Source organism: Phyllobates terribilis, unplaced genomic scaffold (assembly GCF_046119375.1).
Source record: "Phyllobates terribilis strain yellow unplaced genomic scaffold, ASM4611937v1 Scaffold_12__6_contigs__length_324123572, whole genome shotgun sequence".
Taxonomy (NCBI): Eukaryota; Metazoa; Chordata; class Amphibia; order Anura; family Dendrobatidae; genus Phyllobates; species Phyllobates terribilis.
The window spans coordinates 208015093-208037197 of NW_027362772.1; the positions used below are offsets into that span (position 1 = coordinate 208015093).

At 41.0% G+C, this 22105-nt stretch overlaps 1 protein-coding gene across 4 annotated transcripts in view; it reads right to left on the minus strand.

Annotated features, from left to right (window-relative positions):
* Positions 1 to 22105, minus strand: part of NECTIN1 (nectin cell adhesion molecule 1) — a 463174-nt gene that overhangs the window by 354777 nt on the left and 86292 nt on the right. For all 4 annotated transcript variants that reach the window (XM_073656638.1, XM_073656640.1, XM_073656641.1 and 1 more), the window contains exons 2-4: positions 21116 to 21466; positions 8771 to 9073; positions 4332 to 4449 (exon numbers count right to left, since the gene is read on the minus strand). In XM_073656638.1, the coding sequence (XP_073512739.1) occupies positions 4332 to 4449; positions 8771 to 9073; positions 21116 to 21466 (772 nt within the window). The remainder of the gene's footprint in view (positions 1 to 4331; positions 4450 to 8770; positions 9074 to 21115; positions 21467 to 22105) is intronic.

Consider the following 22105-nt stretch of genomic DNA (forward strand, 5'->3'; position numbering starts at 1 on the left):
CAATGTTGTGTATCGAGGAAATCAGCCAGCCCTCTTTTACAGCTGTTATAGTGTCTGCCATTACTACCTCTTGTGGTCGGCATTCCACAGTCTGACTGCTCTGACTGTAAAGAACCCTTTCCTGTTTAGTTGCAGGAATCGCCTTTCTTACACCTTCATTCAATGTCGGCCAGGAAAGTGTCCTTTAGGTTCTGTTTGGCCAGTAAATGTAGTGTCTGCCCACACCAACTCTTCAGGAACGTTCTGATCAGAAAACCCCTCAAAAAAAAGGGGAATCCTCCTAGATTCTCAGAAGAGTTGGAAAATTGTTGCAAGAGCTTACCAGACATCACCCTCCCCATTGAGGTTTTTTATGTGTAGAGCCATCACAGAGAGCCCCAGCATCCAATGCTCAATCAAAGGACAGGACACGGGGTGTACAAGGGTTTGTAAAAATAATTAATGAAATAATTTTGGTTGCGTGATTCACGCATTGGTATGTCGGTACTGTATATATATATATATTTTTTTAATGAAAATCGGGAACAAATCATCAGAGCGTTGTGTATGGGCCATTATTTGTGTATGCGCCATTATTTGTGTATGGGCCATTATTTGTGTATGGGCCATTATTTGTGTATGGGCCATTATTTGTATATGGGCCATTATTTGTATATGGGCCATTATTTGTGTACGGGCCATTATTTGTGTATGGGCCATTATGTTTGCCCTTATGTAGGATTCCTGTTCAGAAGGTCAGGTAACTTTTGCTAGATTCACAAATTTAAATAAATCAATGTTAAGCTTGCATGGTCTGGCTTCTGTTACAGCGTAATTGTCACACCAGGCCCATTGTATCATGGAAATTTATAGTGAAGTACAACTTTTGTCAGCCATTACGCACTAACCAGAGAGGGCACCATCATTACATGAGACTTCACATGAACACTTATTCTTACGTCAACTCTTAGTTGGCCTATTTTAGGCTCAAAAGTTTAATAAATCTGTCTAAAAATCTTTGCGCCAGAAGTTTTGCTTAAAATATACAAAAATAAACACAGGCACGTCCACCATAGTAAATATGGGCCATTGCTTAGATGGAGAAGATACCTTAGGGGTGTTTTATATTAGTGTTGATGAGCCCAATGAAGAGCTCATACCACAGTAGAAATGATGACTTTTGGAGACAAAGGCTATAATTAAACTAAGTTTTCTTTTTCAGGAGTTTTTTGAGCAGAAACTCTTGAAAATCCATTTCAAAAACCGCTTTAAAAACTCTTGGGAGAACCCAATTCATTTCTACGGTAAATCCACTTTGATGTTCATATGAGGAGTTTTTGAAATTATTTTATTCTGAAGAAATTTTGGAATATGCCTGGTTGGAAAAAAAGAAAGTTAATGTCTCTTCTTTGAAATGGATTCCGAAATAAACGTCTCCAATTAGGGCAATCCAATCAAAAAACTGCAAAAAACACTTCAAAGCAGCTCCATGAAAAGAAAAACTCCTCCAAAACCTCCCCCAATAGCAGAGACTTTTTGAAGCGGTTTCTGCTTGAAAACTTGTTCCTTTTGAACTTTTGAAAAAAACCTCAAGAGTATTAAGTCTCCTATTAGTCTTCTCTTTTGCAACCTAAACTTTCCCAAATCCTCTAACAGTTCCTCATAGGACATTTTTTAAGAATTTAAGATTTAAGAAATCTCACGCACACGCTTGTTTTTTTTTTTCCTGGCTGAATTTGAGATGTGCAGCATTTTAGATATTCTTCCAGTGTTTTTGAAATATTTTTTCACCTATTTTTTTTTACCAATAAGAAAGTGCAAAAAACAAAGCAAACAGGTTTTTTTTTGGTGAATAAAAGACAATGACAATACACAGGTAATCTGCACCCCCAAAAATGCAGCTAAAAAAAACATCAAATCCTGTGCTCTTAATGCCAAGAAATCAGGTTTTGGCTACAGAAAAATACACTGCAAACACGCAGCATGTGAACGCAGACTTAGTGGCAACGTCAGGTGACTTCTGGTATCTAGAGCCTAGTTATTTCTGCAGCTTTTGTGGCTACCCCCTGCTTTCCTCATCAGTTCTAGTCTTCGCTGATATTTATGTGAAACTTTCCATTTTGGTAAATGTTTTGTTGAATGTTTGCACAATTTAATTAATCAGAGCAGAATTATGAAACATCAATCAGCTCAGCCTAATATCTTCATGTAAAACGACACAGATTTTTTTATCTTCCAAAGTAATACAGACGAAACCCCTTGTTTGCTTATATATCTCTTATCTGCAGACAACTTTGTTCTTTCTCTATAAAGCACGACAGTGAGACATAATTGTCTGCGGCAGCCTCCATAGACTCCTATACGAGCAGACATTTTAATAACAGTCAAATTATTTACAATCACGCTGCTATTGTACTTTTGCAATAATGCTTACTAAAAAAGTCTATGGAGATAAGAACGAGGACAATGGCTGGCAGCAAACACGACAGGCCAATCATTCAGTGCAGCTTCGGCTTTATTAAATTGTTAAGTAACTGAAATGTAGAAGATAAAGTCAATTAATAATGTAAGATTAACCTAAGATTAGCTCGAATATCATGGATATGCAAAAAGGACTCTGGTGTAGTTATCGGCTGTTATCTACACCCGAGGATGAAAAATAGAAAAATACTTGTTGTGAACTACACTGCTTAAAAAAATAAAGGGAACACTCAAATAACACATCCTAGATCTGAATGAATGAAATATTCTCATTGAATACTTTGTTCTGTACAAAGTTGAATGTGCTGACAACAAAATCACACAAAAATCATCAATGGAAATCAAATTTATTAACCAATGGAGGCCTGGATTTGGAGTCACCCCCAACATTAAAGTGGAAAAACACACTACAGGCTGAGCCAACTTTGATGTAATGTCCTTAAAACAAGTCAAAATGAGGCTCAGTATTGTGTGTGGCCTCCACGTGCCTGTATGACCTCCCTACAACGCCTGGGCATGCTCCTGATGAGATTGCTGATGGTCTCCTGTGGGATCTCCTCCCAGACCTGGACTAAAGCATCCGTCAACTCCTGGACAGTCTGTGGTGCAACGAGACGTTGGTGGATGGAGCGAGAGATGATGTCCCAGATGTACTCAATCGGATTCAGGTCTGAGGAACGGGCGGGCCAGTCCATAGCTTTAATGCCTTCATCTTGCAGGAACTGCTGACACACTACAGCCACATGAGGTCTGGCATTGTCCTGCATTAGGAGGAACCCAGGGTCAACCGCACCAGCATATGGTCTCACAAGGGGTCTGAGGATCTCATCTCGGTACCTAATGGCAGTTAGGCTACCTCGACGAGCACATGGAGGGCTGTGCGGCCCTCCAAAGAAATGCCACCTCACACCATTACTGACCCACTGCCAAAATGGTCATGCTGAAGGATGTTGCAGGCAGCAGATCGCTCTCCATGGCGTCTCCAGACTCTGTCACGTTAGTCACATGTGCTCAGTGTGAACCTGCTTTTATCTGTGAAGAGCACACAGCGCCAGTGGTGACTTTGCCATTCCTGGTGTTCAGTGGCAAATGCCAAGCGTCCTGCACGGTGTTGGGCTTTGAGCTCAACCCCCATCTGTGGACGTCGGGCCCTCATACCACCCTCATGGAGTCGGTTTCTAACCGTTTGTGCAGACACATGCACATTTGTGGCCTGTTGGAGGTCATTTTGCAGGGTTCTGGCTGTGCTCCTCCTGTTCCTTCTTGCACAAAGGCGAAGGTAGCGGTCCTGCTCCTGGGTTGTTGCCCTCCTACGGCCCCCTCCACGTCTCCTGGTGTACTGGCCTGTCTCCTGGTAGCGCCTCCAGCCTTTGGACACTACGCTGACAGACACAGCAAACCTTCTTGCCACAGCTCGCATTGATGTGCCATCCTGGATGAGCTGCACTACCTGAGCAACTTCTGTGGGTTGCAGAGTCTGTCTCATGCTACCACGAGTGTAAAAGCACAACCAACATTCAAAAAGTGACCAAAAGATGAGCCAGAAAGCATTGGTATTGAGATGTGGTCTGTGGTCCCCACCTGCAGAACCACTCCTTTATTGAGTGTGTCTTGATAATTGCCAATAATTTCCATCTATTGTCTATTCCATTTGCACAACAGCATGTGAAATTGACTGTCAATCAGTGTTGCTTCCTAAGTGGACAGTTTGATTTCACAGAAGTTTGATTTACTTGGAGTTATATTCTGTTGTTTAAGTGTTTCCTTTATTTTTTGAGCAGTGTATATCCCATATTGTAATATAAAGTGCACATATAGTAGCAATGAGAAATGGCCACTGCAAGAGAATAAGGAGTAATAGCCATGCTTACGTTCGCCACGTGTATAAGTGAGCCGGAGGGTTGGCATCCGCTCTGCACGTCAGCTTTACCTCCGGACGCTTCACGTACCAATTGCCATCAAAGCCTTCAATTGAGACTTGGGGCTCATCTGGAAGAATAATAACACAGCGATAAAGTAAAAATGGAAGAAAAGGAACATTTTACAACCTTTTATGACTTTCTGGAAGTTGGACAGTTGTGACACTCACTGATATGGCTCATTCACATGTTCGATTTTTCCACATACAAGCAAAACGGACCCATAATTCTGATTAGACTTCGGTCAGAGTGTGGTCTGAATATCATCTGTTATTCTTGTACATGGAGAAATAAAAAAAAAAAGTTTCTCCACCTTTTCCTTTTTGACAGTCCGACTGCAGTCTGATTTTTTCATGGACCTATTGACTTGCAATGTCGATTTTGATCTGACCCTGGGATCAAAATTGGACATGTCTCCAATATTGAGGACCACACGGTCCGAGGAAAAAGTCAGACATGCAAACATCCCCATAGAATATTATAAACATGAATTCTAAGAGTAAGAACCACTGATAAAACTCATACGCAAAAATGGGGCATGTGAACGAGCTCATATAGAGAATGAACAGAAGAGCTGACTGCACATAAAGGGTAATTCGACAACTGACTTCACAAGTTCAGTGGTTTTTGCTGGGTTAATTATACAGGTATAATTTTCTGCATCATGACACCTTTCTGCAACATGTTAAAGGGAACCTGTCATGTCGGAAAATGCTATTTACTGCATCTCCAGATATAGAGTTGATCTGTAGGTATACAATGTTACAACGCTGCTTGTCTGCCTTACTGAAAGTGCGGCTCCGGAACAAAATAAACTTATTTCCTCCCGGGTGCCGCCGGCTTTCAGTCATGGGGGGTGTACACGAGCCCGCTTCTGTCACCGCTCACTGTACTGTGAGCACAGCTGTAAGCATGCGCTAGCACTTTGATAGATAGCTCTGTAGTGCATCTGTCCAAAGTAAGCTGTCAAGCGAAGTGCCTGGGCATGCGTAAATCAGTGATCACAGTATAGTGAGCGGTGCTGTAAGCGGCGACTAAAGCTGCTCCATGCACACCTCATGACTGAAAGCTGGCAGCTCCTGGGAGGAAATAAGTTATTATTCTTCTGGTAACCACAATCTCAGTAAGACAGAAGGGCAGCATTATCATATGAATAAATTGTAAGTCTGACATCCAGCAGTTTGATGCAATTTGGACACATTTTTTTGAACCAAAGGCAATAGTGGGTTCTGGTGAATGGAGGGGCATAAAGTCCTATACTGCTGTGTTTGGCTCACAAAGTTACATGAAAAACTGTAACGAAACTTCCATGTATGATTTCAGGCTACAGAACCACAGAACTTGGCTCATCCCATACAGGATCCAACACCAGAGACTTCCTGCCATTTTACGACAGATTAATGGCAGGTACTTTTTTTTTCTTCAAAACATTAAATTGTGAAGGAATACACAAGCTGTACATACATCCCTTAAATCCCCCCCCTACCCATTCCGACAGCATTTCCCTCCCCTATGTTATGTCTTAAGAAACAAAGACAACAAACCTCCTATTAACCAATTATGGTAGAAAACCAGAGGTGCATTACACAAATATTAGTTTATACTATATAATACATGTTTAAACTCAGTACTCTCAAATTCCCTTATATTGTATCCAAGGTTCCCATAGCTTTCCAAATATATTCTGTTTCCCTCTTTTTTCATATATACCTCTTTCCATCTGTATAATATATTCTACTTGTTTAAAATACTATTCCCCGGAGGGGGGGTCAGCTCCAATCCAATTTCTTGCTATTACTTTCCTAGCAAAATAAAGTAACCTAGCAATGGCTATTTTAATATTTTTATCAGCTAATATTTCTTCTACATAGCCCAACAAGCATGTAATAGGGTCCCCAGGGACACCGCATCTATACGCCCCTTCAATCGCAGCAAGAACCCCAGACCAGAACCTTAATAGTCTAGGGCATTTCCACATCATGTGAAATATGCCCGCCTCCCCTTTTCCACATCTTGGGCATTCGGAATTGACCCTCAGCCCCATTTTGTGCATAATTAGCGGAGATCTATAGACACTGTGAATTACATAGATATGGGACAGTCTTGCAGGTTCGATCATAGAAAGCTTAGGTATATACTCCAGTATGTTTTCCCAAATATCTTCACTTATGAGTCCCACTTCCTCTTCCCATTTACTTTAAGATCTCAGTGGATACTCCAGGAGAAAAGTATGCATTAAGTCTCTATACTTGCCTGAGATTACTCCCCTGGTACCCCCTCCTGACAAATATACTCCAGTACTAGATCTGCTTCCACTACCAGCTGTTGTTTGGTTCTTTGGGATTTAATTGCATGATTAACCTGCCCATAGTGATACCATTCTGTATTTGGCAACAAGAATTCCCTCTGTAGCTGCGAGAAGGGTTTAAGACTTTCCCCCTCCATTATTTGATACATATAATTAATTCCTCTACCTGTCCATTCTCTTATAATACCAATCTTTTGTATCTCTGGGAGATTATTATTATTCCATATAGGAGTAAATTTAGTTAGTCCCTTCACTCCCCTTACTTTCGTTACTATGTTCCAAGTTTTGTGTATGAGATCTATTGTAGGCATTTTTTCCCCCAACCTATTCATGTCTCCTCCCTCCAGGCCATCAAGTATCTGTCTTTCCCCCATGGAATACTCCAGTGTTCTTTTAATAGATCCACCAGATCCGGAGCATGACCACCCTCTAAAATGTTGACTCTGTGCTGCCAGAAAATATATTTCCAGATTTGGCAGCGCCAGTCCACCCTCCTCCTTGGGCCTTTGGAGAGTTTCTAGCCTTATTCTTGCCTGCTTCTTCTCCCATACCAGAGCTCTGATCATCACATTTAAGGACTTAAATCTTTTTTTAGGCATCCACATAGGAGCGTTATGTAAGATATATAGCAACTTGGGCATTTTAAAAAGGTTTATTCTCCCCACCACCGTTATATGTAGTTTATTCCATATATCTATTTTAGTTTTTAATTTTTGAAGCAATGGCGCCAAATTGATATTAAGATAATCTGATACCGGTAGAGATATTTGTATTCCCAAGTATTTAAATACTTTTTTACACTGCAAGTTATCAGCTTCATTTTCTCTATTTGTCAATTCCACCGCTCGATTCACTTTAAACAAGACTGACTTGGACCAGTTAATCTTCAGCCCCGATATCGCCCCAAACCTCTCAATTATCTGCATGGCACGACTCAATGATTCAGATGGGTCACCCAAAAATAATAAGAGATCGTCTGCATACAAAGCAATTTTTTCCTCTAATATTCCATATTTGAACCCTTGGACCTCCTTCGTTTCCCTGATGACTGCAGCCAAAGGTTCAATTGCCATGGCAAAGAGGAGCGGCGACAGTGGGCATCCCTGTCTAGTTCCCCTATCCAAATGGAACGAAGGGGAAATCGCTCCATTAACTCTTATCTTGGCAGTAAGTTGGGAATACAACAACTGAACCCACTCAATAAATCTTGGTCCAAAACCACATTTTTGCATGACTCTCCACAAATATTCCCATTGTACACTATCAAACGCCTTTTGGGCATCCAGTGAGACGATTACTCTACGACCTGGGTTATCAGTCTGTAATTCTTATATTAACCGCAGTAGATCTATTGGGCATGAATCCCGACTGATCCAGATGTATTAATGAGGAAATTATCCCAGTCAACCTATTAGCCAGGACTTTGGCCAGGATTTTAACATCAGCTGTCAGTAACGAGATTGGTCTATATGATTCAGGTATTCTACGGTCCTTCCCCTCCTTAGGAATCACCACTATCACCGCCTCCCTCATAGAAGCTGGCAGCAATTCCCCCTCACTAGCCTCTTCAAATACTTTCAATAGTTTAGGCAACAGAAGTTCAGCAAATTGTTTATATACTTCTGACGGTAGACCATCCATACCCGGAGCCTTCTCATTAGTCATGCCATGCAGAGCAATCTCCATCTCCTCCACAGTAATGGGGGAGTCCAACCTCTCTCTACTCTCATTGTTTAGTTTAGGGAGCGACACTAAATCAACAAAATTATCTATCTCCTCAAATGTCACTATCCCTTCCGAGGAATAAAGTTTTTTATAGAAGTCTCTAAAGATTTTCAGTATCCCCTCCAGTTCAATAACAACCCTCCCCTTACCATCAACCATTTCATGGATAAAATAATTATTCCTTTGTGCCGATGCTATAACTGATAATAAATGTCCAATCTTCTCCCCTTCAGCATAAAAGCTGGCCCTTCGGAATGCCTGAATTTTTGCCATTTTGTCTATTAAAATCTTATTTATCTTATCTTGCGCATTCCCAAGGCTACACTGTGCATCAGGAGTATGGTCCCTAGGTACTTACATTGTACGCTCAGAGTGGTGTTCCTCGTGACTCGCTCTGTTTGGTAATTTATGACACAGGTAAGGGACTGCCGGTGAGCCTCTCGAGTTGGCAGGAGTTTGTAGCGACTGATCACGGTCACAGTGCCATTATCATTCTTGATTTCTTGATACTCTGCCTCCCCTTTCAGCTTGGTCTCCCACGTTATGGTGCTGGGAGGTTTTCCATTGGCTGACATGCAAGTGGCAACCACGACCTTCTCTTTTGACCTTGGATTGGCAACCAGCTGTTTTGAAGTTTCTTCCATGTTGTTGATCGGTTTGGCTATAAAACAAGCAATCAATTATAATTACTGTCAGCACATTATGTACAAACCGAACATTGAACAAAACATGAAATATGTTGCAAAAAAACCTAGAATGATAAAAGCATAAAATCTGTAGTGAAGAGTTCTTGGAGCTCAACAACTATTAAACATTAATATTTTTATAAATAATTTACTTGTAAAATTTGTGTTTTCCACCTTTGAGGAACATTTCTGGGAGCAAGGAGTATCCCATAGTGTTAATAATTCAGAACAAAACCAATGATGTTGTCTCTGACAACCGGCCACTCTTCAGCCGTCATTTTGTAAGCACAGGTTGGAATTAAAAGAAAATTATCGAATTGATTAATATGACTAGTAACAATTTCTGGTTACATAGTTACACAGAGTGAAAAAAAGACATCGGTCCATCAAGTTCCATCTTTCTCCCCAATTATAAACTCTCCATTGCAAGATTATTTATAACCCACCATTTATTGTGAGAGAAGCATCCAGCCCTTTATAAAAGCTGTTGTAGTGTCTGCCATTACTACTTATTGTGGTAGGGCATTCCACAGACTGACTGCTCTAACTGTAAAGAACCCTTTCCTAATTACCATTCCTCCACATGCAATGAATGTTCATTAGTCCTTTGGTAGGAATTAGTAATGCTCCAGTCCTTTGTATTGACCACACATGTATTTATATCACAAATCTCTTTTCTTTCTAACCTAGTTCCCAATATTATACTTCGTCCACAGCAAAGGAAAATTCACTAATAATGAAAATATCTACTGTATTAACAACCAGGTAGACCCAATTTTACTGTCAATTGGCATTTTCAAAATGTAATATTAGTGCTATCTGAGTTAATAAATTACCTCTCCTGACTAAATAGACACTTAGGGTACAATTATACAGTACAGACGAAAAGTTTGGACACACCTTCTCATTTAAAGATTTTTCTGTATTTTCATGACTATGAAAATTGTACATTCACACTGAAGGCATCAAAACTATGAATTAACACATGTGGAATTATATACTTAACAAAAAAGTGTGAAACAACTGAAAATATGTCTTATATTCTAGGTTCTTCAAAGTAGCCACCTTTTGCTTTGATGACTGCTTTGCACACTCTTGGCATTCTCTAGATGAGCTTCAAGAGGTAGTCACCGGAAATGGTTTTCACTTCACAGGTGTGCCCTGTCAGGTTTAGTAAGTGGGATTTCTTGCCTTATAAATGGGGTTGGGACCATCAGTTGTGTTGTGCAGAAGTCAGGTGGATACACAGCTGATAGTCCTACTGAATAGACTGTTAGAATTTGTATTATGGCAAGAAAAAAGCAGCTAAGTAAAGAAAAACGAGTGGCCATCATTACTTTAAGAAATGAAGGTCAGTCAGTGCGAAAAATTGGGAAAACTTTGAAAGTGTCCCCAAGTGCAGTTGCAAAAACCATCAAGCGCTACAAAGAAACTGGCTCACATGAGGACCGCCCCAGGAAAGGAAGACCAAGAGTCACCTCTGCTTCTGAGGATAAATTTATCCGAGTCATCAGCCTCAGAAATCGCAGGTTAACAGCAGCTCAGATTAGAGACCAGGTCAATGTCACACAGAGTTCTAGCAGCAGACACATCTCTTCAGCAACTGTTAAGAGGAGACTTTGTGCAGCAGGCCTTCATGGTAAAATAGCTGCTAGGAAACAACTGCTATGGACAGGCAACAAGCAGAAGAGACTTGTTTGGGCTAAAGAACACAAGGAATGGACATTAGACCAGTGGAAATCTGTGCTTTGGTCTGATGAGTCCAAATTTGAGATCTTTGGTTCCAACCACCGTGTCTTTGTGCGACACAAAAAGGTGAACGGATGGACTCTACATGCCTGGTTCCCACTGTGAAGCTTGGAGGAGGAGGTGTGATGGTGTGGGGGTGCTTTGCTGATGACACTGTTAGGGATTTATTCAAAATTGAAGGCATAATGAACCAGCATGGGTACCACAGCATCTTGTAGGGGCATGCTATTCTATCCGGTTTGCGTTTAGTTGGACCATCATTTATTTTTCAGCAGGACAATGACCCAAACACACCTCCAGGCTGTGTAAGGGCTATTTGACCTAGAAGGAGAGTGATGGGGTGCTACGCCAGATGACCTGGCCTCCACAGTCACCAGACCTGAACCCAATCGAGATGGTTTGGGGTGAGCTGGACTGCAGAGTGAAGGCAAAAGGGCCAACAAGAGCTAAGCATCTCTGGGAACTCCTTCAAGATTGCTGGAAGACCATTTCCAGTGACTACCTCTTGAAGCTCATCAACAGAATGCCAAGAGTGTGCAAAGCAGTCATCAAAGCAAAAGGTGGCTACTTTGAAGAACCTAGAATATAAGACATATTTTCAGTTGTTTCACACTTTTTTGTTAAGTATATAATTCCACATGTGTTAATTCACAGTTTTGATGCCTTCAGTGTGAATGTACAATTTTCAAAGTCAAGAAAATACAGAAAAATCTTTAAATGAGAAGGTGTGTCCAAACTTTTGGTCTGTACTGTATGTGCTGCAGAAATGTCTGCTCCTGAAAATCAGTGCCATTCACTTAAATGCTAGCAATAATAGCTGGAAAAATGTCGGCTATAAATCTGCCGCATGTGAATGTACCCTAATATGCGTGACTTAGACCGCATTCAGACAGCTGTATGAAAACTCACGGCCAGTAATGTACACAAAATGTGGCAGTGACCGGCTCTGTGTTCGGATCCGTGTGCTTGTCCACATAGTGGGTGCGTGGTGTCTGCCTGCCATTTACATGCACCAGTCTGCTCTGTGAATCAGAAGCGTTCCATTGGTCTGTGTGGCAGAACGGCCATGTGCACTAGTACAATGGGTATAATGGGTGCATGTGCTCTCCAAGGGACACATGGACAGCACGTGTCTGTATAATACGCTCGTCAAATGAGTCCTTAGACAATAGTGAATCTTCACTGTTAATTGCCAAAAGATGTGAGCTGACGACCGACAGTGTGTGCTACCTTGTATTATCTGCAGCCTCAGAGCTTCATTGTATACTCTCTTTAAAGAGTAACCGTCGTTTTCCTTTTTACTCCATAAATCAATAGTACATGTGAAAATAAAAACTTTGTAATATATCTTATCAGAGAAATCTGCTTCTTTCTCCTCCAGAATTGATCAGTCATTATCAAAATTCTCAATTCGGAGGTAAAATCTGTATTCCGTGAAGAGACTTTCCCATTACTGAGATAGGAGTTGGGAGCTGCTATGGATGCAACGCTATGTAAATAGGAGGGAGGAGCTAGAGGCAGAGCTCCTCCCTCCTCCTCTCTTTTGTATCTAGATAGAATCTCAGCAGTACCAGCTGCCATCTCCTATCTCAGTAATGGGAAAGTCTTCACTGAATTCAGATTTTATCTCAGAATAGAGAATTTTGATAATGACTGATCAGTTCTGGCAGAGAAAGAAGCTGATTTCTCTGATAAGATATATTACAAAGTTTCTTATTTTCATGTGTACTATTGATTTATGAAATAAAAATTAAAACAACGGTTACACGTTAACCCCTTCACGACCTTGAACGTATCCATACATCCAAGGGACGTATATATACATCCAGGCAATTTTGCAAGCACAGGAGGCTGTGCACGCGTGATCGCCACCGGGTGTCAACTGATTCTGACAGCTAACACCCGACACTCCGTGCCAGGAGCAGTGCCGCACCACTCCCGGCACTTTAACCCCCTAAATGCTGGGATCAATATTGATCACAGCATTTAGCAGGCATGCAAAGGGAGTGAGCCTCTCTACTCTCCAATCGGCGCCCCTCACAACGTCATCGCAAGGGGCCAATCATTGCCATGGTGACCTGATGTCGACATCTGGGTCACCAGAGCTAGCAAACTTGCTAAACCATGCTCAGAGCAAGCTTAATCATCATATCATCATGATGCTTTATCATCATGATGCTTTATCATCATACCGCCAAACAAAAAGTGGAATAAAACGTAATCAAAAAGATGAATGTAAATAAAAATAGTATCTCTCAAAACGTCATCTTGTCCAGAAAAAAACAAACTGCCATACAGTTGAAAAATAAAAAAGCTATAGTTCTCAGAAAGCGATGCAAAAAAATTAATTTTTCTATACAAGTTTTTATTGTGTAAAGGCCCCAAAACATAAAAATACGATATAAATGTGGTATCGCTGTAATCGTACTGACCCGAAGAATAAAGCTGCTACACATTAAAAAAAAAAAAAAAAATGTTTGAATTGCTGATTTTTGTTTATTCAGCCTCTCAAAAATCAGAATAGAAGGAGATCAAAAAATTTCATGTGTCCGAAAATGGTACCAATAAAAATGTCAAGTTGTCCCAAAAAAACAAGCTGTCACATGACTCTGTCAGCCGAAATATGGAAAAATTATAGCTATCAAAATATAGATATGTGCAAAAAAAAGAGTTTTTTAGTGTGTGACAGCAGCCAAACATAAAAAAATAATATAAATCTGTTAACGCTGTAATCGCACTGACCCGAAGAATAAAGTCGTGTTATCAATTATACCGCACGAGGAATGGCGAAAAAAATAAACCAATTCTTCATTCTTCCTCCCAAAGATCGCAGTAAGGCTCGGCTCACATTTATCTTTGCACTTTACGCTAAGCGCTTACACCGGGGTTTCCGTGTAAATCTCTGAAATATGTGATTCAGACGGAAACCCCAGCGGAAGATTTCATATAATGAGTCAGATGGAGGCACCGTGGACGCAGTCTGACCTGTGATCCGGCGGTGTCAGTCTTCTTTTATGCATGCCTAATAAGCGTGGCTGCCACAGTTTGTGCATTACTGAAAATAAAGAAAACGCTGAATAGATCCCAGGCGCAGTCCAGAGAAACTCTGCTACCTCATTATAGTGAATGGATCCTTCGGGGTTTTCAAGTGAATCACATCACTTGGAGATTTAGATAGAAATCCCAATGTAGGTGCTCAGAGTAGAGCGCAGGATAAATGTGTTCCCAAATGTTATGCAAAAAACAAAAGCTTTAAATCAATCCACAAAAAAAACCCACTCAGTGCCGTTATCTGTCAATCGAAATATAGGGGCTTCCACGTTACTGGTAGTACTAAAGCTCTGGAAAAGTGAAATGGCTCCTCCACACCAAAATAAATCCAGTGAATTCTATGCTCCAAAATTCAAATGCTCCCCTCCCTTCTGAGCCCCATTGTGCCTAAACCACATTTAGCATCTACATGTTTGGCATTTCTGTAGCGATGAGAGCCTGTTTAATTTACAGAGTGAATGTCTCCAGAAGCATGAGCTGGGCACAATGTACGGGCACTACAACGTACTGATGACTACAACAAACTGGTTACTACAACGGCAGTTTGCAATTTTCACTCAGCATTATCCACTACTGCTTGTTTCTGGAAAGCACCCATAGAGTCAAAATCGGCACTACACTGGTAGATAAATTCCCAATGGGGTATAGTTTCCAAAATGGGGTCAGTTGAGGGGGGATTCTGCTCTTCTAGCACTGAGGGGCTCTGTATATGGAGTCCGCAAACTATTCTAGGAAAATCTGCGTTCCAGGAGGTGAGAAGCGCTCCGTCCCTCCCAAATCTCGCTGTATGGCTAAGCAGTTCTGTACAGCCACATATGGGGTATTTCAACATTCAGCAGAAATTGTGGGACACATTTTGCTGCAATTTTTACCCATTTCCCAGTGTGAAAATGTAAAATTTGAGGCTAAAATAAATTTTTAGGGGTAAAAATGTAATTATTTTTTTCTTTGCTGCCCAATGGTATAAAATTCTGTGACCCACCTGTGGTGTCAATAAGATCACTGCACCCCTAGATGAATTCATTGAGAGATGTAGTTTGTAAAATAGGATCTCTTATGGGGGGGTATCTGCTGTTCTGGCACCTCAGGGGCTCTGCCAATGTGACATGACCCCCTCAAACCAGTCCAGAAAAATCTGAACTCCAATATGGCGCTTCTTCCCCTGAGCTTTGCACTGCGCCTCAAAAGCAGTTTTTGACTACATATTGTGTATCGACGTACTCAGGAGAATTTGCACAACAAACTTTGGGGTAAATTTTCTCCTCTTATCTTTGTAAAAATGAAAAAAATTGGGGCTAAAACAACATTTTTGTGGGAAAAATATATATTTTTCATTTTCACAGATCAATGTTATAAAATTCTGTGAAGCACCTGTGGGTTCAAGGTGCTCACCACACATCTAAATAAATTCTTTGAGGGGTCTAGTTTCCAAAATGGGGTCACTAGTGGGCGGTTTCCAATGTTTAAGCACATCAGGGGCTCTCCAAATGTGACATGGTGTCTGCTAATTATTCAAGCAAATTTTACATTCAAAAAGTCAAATGGCGCTCCTTCCCTTCCGAGCCCTGCCGTGCACCCAAACAGTATTTTTCCCCCACATATGGGGCATTGGCACAACAATTTTTGGGTCTATTTTTTCCTGTTACCCTTGTAAAAATAAAACAAATTGGGTCTAAATTAACATTTTTGTGAAAGTTTTTTTCACATTCGAAAAATTTCTGTGAAGCACCTGAAGGGTTAATAAACTTCTTGAATGTGGTTTTAAGCACCTTAAAGGGTGCAGTTTTTAGAATGGTGTCACTTTAGGGTATTTTCTGTCATATAAACCCCTCAAAGTCACTTTAAATGTAACGTGGTCCCTAAAAAAAAAAAAGAAAAAATGGTTTTGTAAATCTTGTTGAAAAAAATGATAAATCGATGGTCAACTTTTAACCTAACAAAAAACATTTTGTTTCAAAATCTGTGCTGATATACAGTAGACATGTTGGTAATGTTATTTATTAACTATTTCATGTGACATAATGGTCCAATTGAAAGGGGTTGTCCACTACTATTAATAATTGGCCAATGTATTTTTATGTTGAAAAGAAGTTTATTTGTAAATACCTTGTGCTGCTGTTACTGCCTGTGAGCGGTGCTATCGTTGGCCACTCACAGGCATCACGTGACCCCCCTGCTGTCACATCAAGTGAGGCGTGACATCAGTGACACGGTTCCCGCGGTGGATGCTGGGCTGTGGGCACGTCACACCCAGCATCCACCGAGCGCTTTCCCAATGAATGGGGAGAAGAAGAGAGCGCGGTGGATGCTGGGTGTGACACGCGAGGTAACCCCACCCACAGCTCAGCATCCACCGTGAAATGCAGAAGTGAATACCCCCGGCTGCAGCCGAAACTTGACGTGACATCAGCGGATGTCGGAGCTGGCTGCAGCCGGGGGTCAAGTGATGCCTCTGAGCGGCCAGTGATAGCGCCTCTCACAGGCAGTAACAGCAGCGCAAGGTATTTACAAAGAAACTTCTTTTCAACATAAAATACATTGGCCAATTATCAATAGTACTGGACAACCCCTTTAAGCGCATAAAAATTCAAAGTTTGAAAATTGCGAAATTTTCAAAACAGGTTTCATAAAATTTCAGTTTTTTTTCACAAATAAACGCAAGTCATATCGAAGAAATTTTACCACTATAATGAAGTACAATATGTCATGAAAAAACAATCTCAGAATCAGGGGGATCCGTTGAAGTGTTCCAGAGTTATTATCTCAAAGTGACAGTGGTCAGAATGGTAAAATTTGGCCTAGTCATTAAGGTGAAAACAGGCTTGGGTGTTAAAGGGGTTAAAGAAGTTTTCTGAGACTTTTATATTAAAGAGGCAATCACACAAAACTTGTTATTTGCTAAACCTGTCTAAATATAAATGTAGTCTAGTGTAAGTGCAGCAATATACTCGCTGTCTTCCCTGGTTTCTGCTATGGTCCTTTTCTGGGTAACGTGACCTCTGTTTTGATTTGCTGAAGTGCACGGAGAGCCAGAAGTCACTTTTAGGCCATGTTCACATGTTGAGTACTTGGTCAGTATTTTACATCAGTATTTGTATGCCACTCCTGGTTTTGGCTTTCAAATACTGATGTAAAATACTGACCAAATACTGAAAGTGTGAACATGGTCTAAAAGTGACTTCTGGCTCACGCATATGATTTGAAACACAAGTCGCCTGACCCAGGAGAGGATCATAGGGGAAACCGGGGAAGACAACAATCACTGAGTATATTAATCCAACTACACTGGACTACATATATATTTACACAGGTTTAAGAAATTAAGAGTTTCATGGGAGAGAGAGTGCTTCTTTAATAGCCAATCCTTAGGACGTGATATCAATATCAGATGAGTGTGGGTCTAACATCCTATACCCCACCCATTAGCTGATTCTAGGATTCCAGGGGCTACAGTAATTCAGCAAGTACTGGGGTCTCCAGGCACGGTTTGGGTTGAGGCTGTATCTGCTATTTCAGCTCTGTCCTATTCACTTAAAATGGGCTGAGCTGTAGAGAGCTGCAGTATCAGTTACTGCCAGCACAATATGTGCAGGGCCATGCCTACTTAACAATGATGGGTGTTTACTGCTTACCAGAGTGTCATGGCCCCTCAATCAGTTGATTCGTCGGGCCACCAGGCATAAGATCCCAATTCATCTGATATTAAAATATTAATGTCCTATCCTAAGAATAGGGCATCGATTCTTAAGACAACCTTTTTAATAATTTAGTAAGGGGGTCTCTATGTCTTGCAGAGGTCTTGTTTTTGGTGAAGGCTGCTACAGTATTGAGTAACAAAGGATTGCAAAAATGAAAACCAAGAATTGTATGTGATGCAGAAGATCCAAATCTCTCTAAATGAATGTGACTGGTAAAACTCTGGTGGGTTCACACGTTGGCGACCTGTGCTAGACATAATTACTGAAAGTACGGCATAATATCATATCTCCTACTGCAGCCTATAAAACACAAAACATGGCAAGGTAAGAACATCCAAACCTGTCACTGATGAGTCAGATGTACAGAGGGTGAGTCAAGCACCAGGAGCCAATTAAATGTGTGCAAGGTGCTTAGCGTTGGATTGATCTCATAGTCTCTATTATGTATATGGGTGTCGAGATGACGTCGGTACCCCTACCCCTCCTTAATTTGAAAAATCACCTTGTTTTTGTATGTGGTGAACAGACCATATTACATCAGGGGTCTTTTAACATATGCAAGGATTGTAAAAACAATATGTTAAAAAATATTCGTACTGGAAGGGTTTGGACTATGAAACCAAATGCAGGTATACTGTCTCCCATCTACAAAAAAAAGATTCAGCTTTCAAAGGGGCCATGTTGGAATATAAGCAGTGTAAGAGCTGGAAATGGTAGAGAATAAAAACAACCAACCTAGTAAATCCTCTAGTGCCAAGTGGTCTTGCAGCAGTGACATCTTGCCCATCATTCACATGACTGCTGCAGCCAATCTTTTGCCTTAAACGGAGTTGTCTGGTGAAAACCAGTTATCACCTATCCATTGACCGCTGGGTCCTACAGCCCCATGGAGAATGAATAAAGTAGCAATCGGCCATTCGCTGGACGGGGATCAAAGTTTCCAGTTTGGCTTAAAAACTCCTCGGTCTGTCGATTGGTGCGGGTTCCAATGATCAACAAGGTATCACCTGTCACCTGATAATTTGCTTTTGCCGGACAACCCCTTTAATGGTCACATCTCATGCATGTAAGCATCGTGGCTGAGTGATTAGTTGCAGGGGTATAAAGATATTCCACAGTCCAATTGCTGAATGATTTGTTTATACTGTATTGTAAGGCAATCCTATGTGCACAGTGTGTACAGTGACGTTTCAGTCAGAAAACATGGACCTTCATCAGACACTTATATAGTATAGAAAACAAAAACACCAGGCTATAAAATGAATGCAATGAGAGGTAAAATAAATATATTAAACACTGAAGCTCACCTGAAAGTACCACTGCCGGAAATGAATATCAGTGTGGGCACCTGGCATGACCTGGAAACAAAGGATGGCGGTGATGTAACGGTTAGACGATGCGGCTGTTAGTCGGGGTGTGCGTGTGGTGGTGCGCTCACATCTGTGGATGGATAGCGCATGTGTGGGGGTGCACACACTATATATAGTATAGAAGTAAGAATGTCCTTTTGCTTCCGCGTCATGCTGGCCGCCAACACCGATATTCATTTCTGATGGCGGTGCTATTAGATGCGATCTCCTAGGTACTCGTCCGTGCCTTCTATACAGCAGCAGTAGTGACATTCCTTCAGCGCTATAAGGCTTTTTCTGATATCCTCTTCTACAATCCGGGGAGCTTCAGTCTTTAGTATATTTTACCTCTCTTTACAGTCTCCTATTCATTTTATAGCCAGCACCTGGTCCAGTCAGTCTACTGTCCTATTGTCCAGGAGGAACAATTGTCATAAATGCTACATATTATCTTCTCAAGCATCTTATTACCCACTGTAACCCTATTACCATCCTTCCAAGTCAGTGGGCACCAAACCCTCCTAGACGTTGGCACAATGCATGTATATTAATGTATTGGTCGAGTCTATATAATGTTATTTCACATTATATACTGTACATAGTGAGAACATGTAGAGAACATCTTTTTGTTGTGGTCTATACAATGTAGCGTCTGATGAAGGTCCATGTTTTTAGACTTCAGTAATGTCACTGTGCACAATGTACATGCGGGACTGCCTTACAATAAAGTATAATTGAATCATTCAGCAATTGGAGCGCCAAGTGCCTACATACATTTTGGAACCCTTATCGAGCAGCCATTGGCGTGCCGTATATCTCTCCAACATATATGATTGGCTGCGATGTCATGGTGGAGAGGGTGAATAATGACTCTCATTATTCTTTTATTTTTATCACATTCTGCTCAGGCAACTTTCTTAAAATCCCAGACAACCCTTTATCTCTGAAGTATAATAATGTCAGTGCTAGAGTAAAAAGCTTTGAACAATTTTCAAGGCCACTTTGTGAGGTAAACATTCAATGAATGAGGAGATTTAATGACTTTGTTTATTTCTAGACTTCCATCATACTTTCCAGGCAGAGATTGTAGCCTGTCGGGTGTGGTTGTGATTTTCTATTGAGATTAAATGTGTTGAGATATTGTATAATAGCAATTATGACATCTGTAAGTCAGCTGTGCGGTGTTCATTAGAATCCAGATTCCTAAACCCATAGAAACGAGCTCATGTTGACCTTGTGTTATAGCTGCTGGGGCTGAAGAACTTGCAATCACGGTTGAATCCTATTCATGTGTGCGGAGGACGTCCTTCAGCTGCGCTATGAGTCGGTATTGTGCTCACATATGGCATTTCTAGATAATCTCACATTCTATACAGGGTTAATATCATTCCCTTTAGTAATCCATACTCACCAACAATTAAAATGCAAAATTCAGGACATTTAGGCCCCACCCAAGTCCTGTGACTGCCCCAAAAATAAGCCCTCATGGGAGTGGCTTTGCTACTCTGACCCTTTTGTGATCAGGATTGTTCTTGGGTTGTCCCAGTAAAATCTGCCAGCTTGTGAATATGATAATCTCTTGTGGGCAGGACCCTCACTTCTCTCATTAAATTCTTATTTTTTTAGCAGGACCCTCACTTCTCTCATTAAATTCTTCTTTTTTGAGCAGGACCCTCACTTATCTCATTGTTGAACTGCTGCTATGCAATGTATGATTTTTTTCTATATGTACCCACTGGATTGTAAAGTGCTGTAGGATATAATGGAGCTTGATTGTAGGTCCAGGCATTATTGGCGAACTAGTACATAGGATAATCATGATTAATAATTAGGGATCCTCCTGTCATTCCATAGGTCATCAATATCACATCATTGGGTCACTGGAACTCCACCGATCAGCTGTTATTACCTCCAACAGACTCTGGTTGTAAACACTGAACAGAGCTGCAGTGGAAAACTCTGTTCAATGTGTAGCAGCTGCTGCCGAGTGCTGCAGAACAGCTCGTATTCAAAAGAATAAAAAAGAGGAACAAAAAGATCCTGTATACTAAAGATATGCCTGGGTGTAGATCATGCCCGTTATGTAATAATCTATATTTCTATAGCCCTAAAGCTAGGTCACCAATATCATAAAACCGGAGAATTCCTGTAACAATAAGGATAATCTTACCAAGTACAGTGAGGTTGAGTTGACTCTCACGGTTTCCTGTTGGAAAAGTTGCAAATTCGCAGATGTACGCCCCCTCATCTTCTAACTGTAGCTGACTGATTTGGATGGTACCATCACGGTGAGAGGGATTCTGGAAGACCACACGCTCTTTGTATGGAGAGAGGATAGAGACGCCCATGGAGGGGTTGAAAATGGCCACATTTTGCTTCGAGCCATTAGTGGATTTTTGCCATGTAACCTGAGTGATCTTTACATTAGGTTGAGGATTGATTAAGCTACAGTGAAGTATGACATCCGTGCCAACATATCCCGATACTGTGTCATTTACTTGTACTATTTGCGAATGAACACCTAAAAAGAGAGACAAAAAACACATTTCAGATTAATATGTCCAAAATCAAGAACAAAATGCACAAAAGAGATGCAATAAATACGGATATATGAATGTAGCACCTTGTGCCATAGTACGTGAGTGCACACATGTACAGTATTCATAACGCTGCAGCAATGTTACCCAAAAGCTACAAAGAAACCACATCCTCCAGTTAAAATCAGACGGACTCCTTTGTGGGGATGCCCAAGATTGGAAAAACCTGGCTGATTTCTCTCGGAAACAGCCCCTACAACGATGTGTCGGGTCTAGTGCTGCAACCCATTGCAATGAATAGAGACGAGTCCCTTTAATTATATGATGTTTAGTTGTAAAATTTGAAATCAAATCATATAAATTGTTGGTACTTTTTCATAGAACAGATTATATTTCGCACTTGGCACAATAATAGTTCACCTATATAGAAAATGCAACACAGACACATCAATAGATGGGTAGAATTTCATAACAATTGGTCATGGCCACATCAGCCACAGTCCATAAAATGGTTGCCATATTTACTAGAATCAGATCCCTCACTAAAGTACTAGCTAGCGCCCCACAAATCTCCGCTCACAGCACTTCCAAGAAGCTGCCAGCAGCCGCAGTGTGATTATCGA